The 8050-nt window shown below is 37.3% G+C and overlaps 1 protein-coding gene across 1 annotated transcript; it reads right to left on the reverse strand.

The window, feature by feature from the left end:
* Positions 1–2960: 2960 nt before the first annotated feature.
* Positions 2961–3750, reverse strand: LOC121101703 (akirin-1-like). Its single transcript, XM_040625877.1, has one exon. The coding sequence runs from the start codon at positions 3690–3692 to the stop codon at positions 3114–3116; it is 579 nt and encodes a 192-aa protein (XP_040481811.1). The 5' UTR covers positions 3693–3750; the 3' UTR covers positions 2961–3113.
* Between the last annotated feature and the right edge of the window lie 4300 nt (positions 3751–8050).

The raw sequence follows: 8050 nt of genomic DNA on the forward strand, positions 1-8050 counted from the left end.
AGTTATAATTTTGAGCTTATATTAAAAAAAGGTCTATTTTGCTTTCACAGGAATCACTCATAAACATACTCACTAGACTGACTGTCTCCATTGCTCAAATTAGCAAGAGAGGGGACCAACCTCCATCTAAGCTCCTCTGAATAGATCTGCAGAGGAATCTAGTTTTCCTGTTTGAGTATATATGCTGTAAGCCCCACATGGAAACACTTACTACATTCACAGTTAATTGTGTACATAATTTACATTAAATTGTGTATGTAAATGGGTAGTGTTGTAGGTTTGGAATAAGTGGCCTTGACATTCTCAGTCATACTGGGCTTTTCTTCACACTCTCGAAGTGCGGCACAGTCTGCATTTTATCCTTAATGCATTTTCTTCTTGTCTGCCTACATCTTCTTTTTCAAATTATCAATACCTCTTATAGTATAGCAGAAAAAAAAAAAAAGATGCCAGTAATTATATAAATGAGCTTGTATAAGTTTCTTTGCTTCTTATTGTTCTCCTTGCAAAATTCAAGATTTTAGTATCTGCTTTGTGGGGTTCTCATAAGGATTAAGGGAGGTGAAACAAGTGAAAACACTGTAAAATATAAAACATGCAAATGAAAGGTGGGCCCTTCTGTCATTCTATCACTTTTAAGACTTGGTTATCATAGAAAACTTGAGAAATGAATACAAATGAATAGAAAACATTAAAGACTAACTTCCTAAAGATAATTTCTGTTAATACTTTGGTATATTTATTTTTGGTCTTTGGCTTTTTTTAATTTTATATTTAATGAAAGTAATTTGTTTATATAATTCGCACAGAAAGAGTACTACCACAGTTCTCTCTCCAAGCTCTCTTCCCACAGTAGGCTCTTTAGCTTTTTTGAGTTTGGGTTTTTTTCTTTTTTTTTTCTAGAATATACTCTGTCCCTCCACTAAATCTACCCATAAAACCATATCCCTAATTTTGTTTAAATTACTATTCAGTGTTTACATTTTTATAACTTTATAAACATCATTTTTCCAGTGTTTTTTCAACTTTCCTCTTTTTTTTTAACAGTTTAGCTTGTATGATAAATAAGATATTGTTTTTCTCATAAAGATGATTTTTTGTATTTCATGGTTTACGTATATCATACTTCACTTAATTCTTTATTCTCGGAATTAGGTTATTTTTATTTTCAGTATAATATATAAAAAAACTGTGATGAATATCTTTGTGTATGAAACATTCTAGAATTTGGAATTTTTTCCTCATGACAGATTTCTGGAAGTAATATTATTAATCAAAGGTTATGAAGCTTTTAAAAACCTTGAAACACATTTTCAAGTTGTTATTCCTAAGATTTATATGGGTTTAGAACACCCTAAGTTGTGTGTGATAGTATCAGTTTCAACAAATAGCTACCAACATGGGATATTCTCATTTTCAAACTATGTACTAATTTCATAAATAAAAAAGGATAGCTTCTCTTCAAGCTTGTGTTTATTTATTGGGTATATTGAATACTTTCCTACACTTGAGAATGTTCTGTTTGCCTTTTTTACCTATTCGTGTCTTAATTGGGTCTTATAAAAATTTTGTTTTGTCCAAGTTTTTTTTTTTTTTAAGAAGGCAAGGTAAACAAATAGCTTAAGTATTTTATTTGTTTGCAACTAAGCTTGTTAACACTATATAATGAAAATGTACAAAGAATGATGTTGCAGTTTTTGGTTAGATTTAAGTCAAAGACATTCATTAATAAGGAATCTTCGAATATGAATATTCCAGAATTTCTCTAAGCCATCTGATCAGAACAACTGTCTCTGAATATTACCTTACTTTGGAAGATACTGGCATACACTTGAATTAAACTCAGAATTTTTCAAAATAAGCCCTAATTAATAAAACTATTCTATATTCAAACTAAAACAATTTTAATAGAACTTTCCTTTCCAGAAACAATAATAAAGGAAACAAGGCATTTCGTAAAATGTGGTCCTGAACAAGTCACAGTAAAAAATAAATGTATACTTAACTTCCACCTCCTCAAAACAGAGGCTACTTTCTGTTCCACAGCCTTGGAAACAAGGTGAAGAACAGTCTGTAAGCAACTTTGGGCAGGGGGTTGCCAAAACAAAGCTCAAGCAGTTGAACATGGTCACTTCTTAAAAAGAATTTGGGGGAGCCTGACCAAAGAATCCAAATTCTGTGTTTAATAACCGATACAAAGGCAAAATGGCTCCTCCCAAGTAGCAGGGCCACCAGGGCCTGGCCCAGCCCCACGCTCACCTCTGTTGTGCTCCCAAGCAAACCCTGATGCTCCTGCTCCAGGGAGACTTTTTCTTTTTAGAGGTTCAGTGTCCAGGGAGCTCTCTGTGTGAATGAGGTGAGCACAGACTCCACGTGGGTATTTTAAGGCTTGGAGTCAAAGTATTTTTCAACACGGCTAGGCAGAGTCCATGTGTCAAGCGGCCCGTCTCCAGTTTGTCCTAATTCCTCACCACGCGTTTATAGACCTAGGACCACAGACCTTTGCTATGTCATCATCATCACATCTAATGTCCATCCTAACTTATGATTCATATTCTGTGCCTGGAAACAGTCCCTGTATTTAACAATAACACTACAACATAAAACAATCCACCAGTTACAACTTATGGTCACAAAACATTAATGATCTTCTGTAGACCAAGCAAATGTTTTTAACCATAATTGTCGTGCATCAAATTCACAGCCAGAATCCCCAAGATCAAAAAATTTGCACAATACAAATAATAACTTAAAAATACACACACACACACACATATACACACACTCTCACACACACTTCTTACAGAACTGTGCTTGGGGAAACTCCATTTGTTGAGTGCCACTGAGGGCATATTTTGCTAAACTGCTGCTCCAGGTATTTTTGTTTGGAAAATCTATCACAGTAGGGCACAGCTGTTTATTGGATGAGCAGAAAAGAAAGATACTTTGTGGCAGTACAGGTCTTTCAAGTTGTATAAAATGGACCTGCAGAAACGTTTAAGTGTTCTCAGGATGCAAAGTTGGAGCTGAAATGTGATATCAAACCAGTTGCAAAAAGTGTACAGCAGCCATCTCTTGAGGTCAAACCTGGTACCCAGATATGCAAGAAAGCTTCAGGACACATAGCTTGTTGGCCTTGTCCCATATCGTCGCATTATCTGATCATGTGTGAATTTCACAAAAGATTCATACTGTTCTGCTAGTCTGGTATTGAGGATCTGCTCATACTCCTCCCGGATTTTATCTTCATAGTCTTTTAAGAGACGCTCACATATTATTCCAACTTGTCGGAGGGTAAAGGTGGGCTGGTCCTTCTTCATCCAGGAGGAACCTGGAGAACTAGGTGCTGTGAGTGCTGAGGAATGAGGCTGACTTTCCGAAGTACAAGCTTCACTCTGATTAAGAACAACTTCTAAATGTCTCCACCTCTGATAACGACTATATTCTTGTTTTATGTTCTGAAAAATTTGTTCCGGCGTTGGAAGGCGCCGCTCGCTGCCGGGCGGGGCGGGCTGCTGCAGAGTCGGCGGTGGGGTCTGCGTCTGGAGAAGCGGCGGCGGCTCGGCGTCCGGGGGCCTGAGGCCCGGAGTGGGGCCGGGCAGAGGGGCGCAGCGCCGCGGCTTCGGGAAACCAGGGCTCAGCAGCGCCGCCTCGAACTCCATGGGCCGCTTCAACGACGCCCCGCACGCCATGCCGCTGAGGGGCCAGGAATCAGGAGCGGACGCGGAGGTAACTGCGGCCCAACCTCCGGCTCCTCAGCGGAGCTCACAAGCCAAGCCTGTTTTGTCCAAGTTTTTAAACACATTTGTCTTCTATTAATCTTCTCTTAGAGTTTGCTTCATTGTGTGTATATATATATATTTACATATATTATATATACACACACATATATATGTATATATATTTTATATATATACATATATATATTTTAAGATTTATTTATTTAAGAGAGCGCAAGGGTGAGGGGCAGAGAGAGAGGGAGAGAGAAACTTTAGCAGATTTCTGCACTGAGTGTGGAGCCAGATGTGGGACTGGATCCTAGGACTCTGTGATCTTGACTTGAGCTGAAACCAAGAGTGGGATGCTTAACTGACTGCACCACCCAGGTGCCCCCTCATTGTTATATTCTATTATAAATGATGAATGAGGAAGAAAAGCTTGTAAGCATGGAAGAGAAGGCCAGAGAAGAGAAATTATGAGGATATCAATTGATTGAAATTTCTTCCTAACAAAGAAATGTTTTTAGGAAGTGTGAGACAGTATTGATGAATAGTCACTATATTTAATGACATACCACCTTGGGGGCTGTAACCATATTAATGTTTCACCTTAAGAATTGTTACTTTGTCATACTACTTAGTATCTTCGTGAAGGGTCTTACTTCCATACCCTAATGGAAGAGTTAATCCTCAGTAAATTAAAGTGAGGACTGTTGGTAACAATATCACCAATCTTACAATTAATATATGAAAACACCTCCAGGAAATGTTTCAGGTATGGAGTAACATCTGTTGTTATATTGTTCTTATGGAAAAAACTAAAGCGGCAAGAATTTAAGTGACTTTGAATAATAGAATTTTAGAGCTGGGAAACCTTAGAAGATATGTCTTTACCCCTTCATTTTATAACTGAGGAAACTGAGAGCTCAGGGAAGTTATGACTTGCCTAAGGTCACTCAATTAGCCGATGTCGTTTCCTTCCCAATTCGACTATTTCTTGCGATCATATTTTAAAACCTAGAGGCAATAACAGGGTCTTTATGAGATATAGTTCTATTGCAAAAGCCTTCAAGGGAAAAAGCTTATAAATTTCTTTTGCTCTTGATCAATTTTATTATTTTGTTTATTGGACATAAAACTATTTATTAGACTTTCATAAATTCATTCTCAATTTCAAACCCTTTAACTTGAATTTTCTTCTGAAGTCTTTCATTTCTCAACTGTGAGGTAAAATAATCCTTATGTTTGAGACAGAATAATGGCGCTTGGTATAAAATCTCAGTTGACCCTGGCAGAGGAGCTCTTGCCTTCTCTGCTTCAAACATGCTGTCCCCTGGACCCAGGCTCTGCCGCAGTGCTTTCTGTTTCCTGGCGTTGTTTGACCTAGAACCTTTGCACTATGTGCTTCTTTGTCCTAGGAATGTGCTTTTGCTGATCTTTGTAGGGATGGCTTCTTCAGAGAGGCTTCCCTAAATTCCTGCTCACCATTAATTTTTTTAAACTTTTTATTTGATGTATGATTTCTTACTGCACACAAATCATGAATTATCACAAAACGAATACACTTGTGTAACCACCACCCATGTAAAAAACAAAACATCACCAGGAATCCAGAAGCCTTTCTTGTCTCCCATCGTGACTTCCCTTCTATAAAACTAGGCACTATCTTGACTTCTAACACCACAGCTAAACTACTATTGTTATATAAGTAGAATCACACACCATATATCCTGTTTCTGGTTTTTACCTGTGTACCAATTGTTTATGCATTCTCCTTGCTACATAACATTCCATTGAATGAATATACCACAACTTACATATTCATTCTGCTGTTGGAGACATTTGGGTTTCTAGTTTTCAGCTATGCCAAATACAATGCTACTGTAAACATTCTTCTTTTCTTTTGGTGGCAATACAGGCCTTTCTCAGTCAGGTTGATAAAATCTAAAAGTGAAAATTGCTGGGTTATAAGGTGTGTGTGTATATTCAAATTTAGTAGATACTGCCAAAGTGCTTTCCAAAATGTCTCAACGTAACTTCCCACCCAGCAGTAAGAATTTCCATTGTGCCACATCCTCGCCAATACTTAGCATTCAAAATCTCTTTAATTTTAACCTTTCTGAAAAGTGCATAGCAGTATCCCATTTCTTTTAATTTGCATTTCTCCTGAGTACTAGTAAAGTTGATTCCTTTTATTTATTTTGGCTATTTAGAGATCTTTTTTATTTGTGAAATGCTTGTTCAACTTTCCTACACATCTACTGGGTTATGCTTTTTAAAATATATTTTTGGAGTAATGTTTATATATCTCTGGATATGTACCTTTGTCAATTATATGTGTTACAAATTGTTGGAGGAGGTCATCAAGAGTACATGACCGCTGGTTGACCCGGGAGCTGCACCTGGGCAAACAGAGGCTTCTCACCCCTCCCCCACCCTTGGAATGTTGGTTCCACCGGTTTTCAAGGACGCAGCCTGGAGACAGTGATGCGTTGTTGAAATCAGCTGGCCTGTATACACGTGACTGAAGCCCGTTAAGGCCTCTATATAAGCTTTAAGATTCTGGTGGATGGATGTGTGCGTTTACTCCTGTGGGGCTGCCTGAGACAAACCTCCTAAGTAAGTTCGCTTGCTTATTAATCTGGTACCTACAAGTTGGAGTGGCTTGCTTCTCTTTTCAGTCTCTCCTTGCTCTCCACATATGGGGAAAATTTTCAGATCTCACCTGGAAAACTCCTGAGGTTTTGAACCAACCCAAATATCTTTTTACACGCTCGTGTTTGATTTTTCACTTTCTGAGTAGTGACTTTTGGGGAACAGAGTTCTTGAGTTTTTCCAATCTGTTTTTTCATAATTGGTTGTTAAGGAATCCAGTTTTTCAGTCTGTGTTTTCATAACTGGTTGTTAAGCAATCTTCCCATGCATGATAGAGGAAAGAGATCCTGATACGTTGTTGTCTGTGTACCTTTGCGTTTGGATTGGTAATATACCCGGAATGAGTTTGGCTTGTGATATGAGGTATGAGCTGTTTTACTTTTGTCCTGTCAGATTCATTTTCTACTCTTCTGTTTCCTGCTCCAGGAGGCAGGCCTGTCACTTAACAGGTAAATGTGACTGATTTAGCTGAGCTGTAAGAATTCCTTTCCCTGATAATGCTCAGGAGTTCAAGTTCACCATAATAGGCCAGGTGCTGGATTCATGACCATTATTATTGGCTCTCTAGGAAGTCCCCCAGACCTACTCCTCTCAGAGTTTGTTGCTGTTGTTTTTCTTTCTTCTTTGGTGCTACAATTTTAAGAGTGCCAAACTTGCTTTTATCTTGGTGTACAGTTAGTAATGAACAGCTGTGTCATCTGTAATGAACAGATGAATGTAGGAAATCTGTATATTCCTATTTCTTTGGAGAAAATCTGTCAGTGAGACAAAGAACTCCCAAATACTTGGATTTTTTTTTTGAAGTTTCTTTGTAAATCTTGATGTCTGAGGCTCCTCTTAAGGCATCCCATAATTTACTGCATCAGGCAGATTTAGATTTCTTAGGCCATAATAACTTGAGCATCCTACATTTTCACCTGGGTTGATTACTGGTTACATGTCAACTGACTTTTTGAGAAAGAAACAAAAATACAAGAGATGAAAGTTATTTTCCTCTTTATTTATTCTTAAATTCAACCTAAGGTCGGTGCTTCCACTTACATACTAGAAGCAAAGCCAATCTAACACATCATTTGATAAATTTCATTTTTTGGCAAGTCTTCTGTTCATCCTTGGGGGAAAGAGATACTTCATTTTTATTTTGTTTGTGATTTCTATGAATTGAGAAAAGTACTGAATTTATAGAATTGGGGACATTTATACTGTCTCAGAGCCATTAACTCTTTGGTGGTAACTTTATAAATTTCATACAGACACATATCTCTTAGCTCTTTGCTTCACAATCAAGCATCAAATTACCCCCCTTTACAAGTCAAGTGTAACCAGCACAGGATGTACTAGCTACAAATCTATGAAACTGACTTGGTTGTAGGTCAAAAGAATGTTTTAGAATCTCCCTTGCTAAATAAGTTAGATGATTACATTAGTATTTCTTTTCAGATGTTATTTTAACTCATTTGAAACTATTTGCAGATAGAAATAGAGCTATCTTGAATGCTGATCTCAATACGAAATATATAGAATTCACAGAATACACAAAATTATTGATGATATAACATTCAACAATCAGGGTGCTATGAATTTTACATTAAAATTTAATTATGTAGTAAAAAATAGAGTTGTTATAGCTAGAAAAAAATATTATCAGAGGCAGCGGATACCCTTGGTGGAAATGG

The sequence above is a fragment of the Ursus maritimus genome, unplaced genomic scaffold (assembly GCF_017311325.1).
Source record: "Ursus maritimus isolate PB19 unplaced genomic scaffold, ASM1731132v1 scaffold_9, whole genome shotgun sequence".
NCBI classification, from domain to species: domain Eukaryota; kingdom Metazoa; phylum Chordata; class Mammalia; order Carnivora; family Ursidae; genus Ursus; species Ursus maritimus.

Bases quoted from the DNA above. Each gene is read 5' to 3' on its own strand.
- LOC121101703 (XM_040625877.1), bottom strand. From the start codon at position 3,692: ATGGCGTGCGGGGCGTCGTTGAAGCGGCCCATGGAGTTCGAGGCGGCG.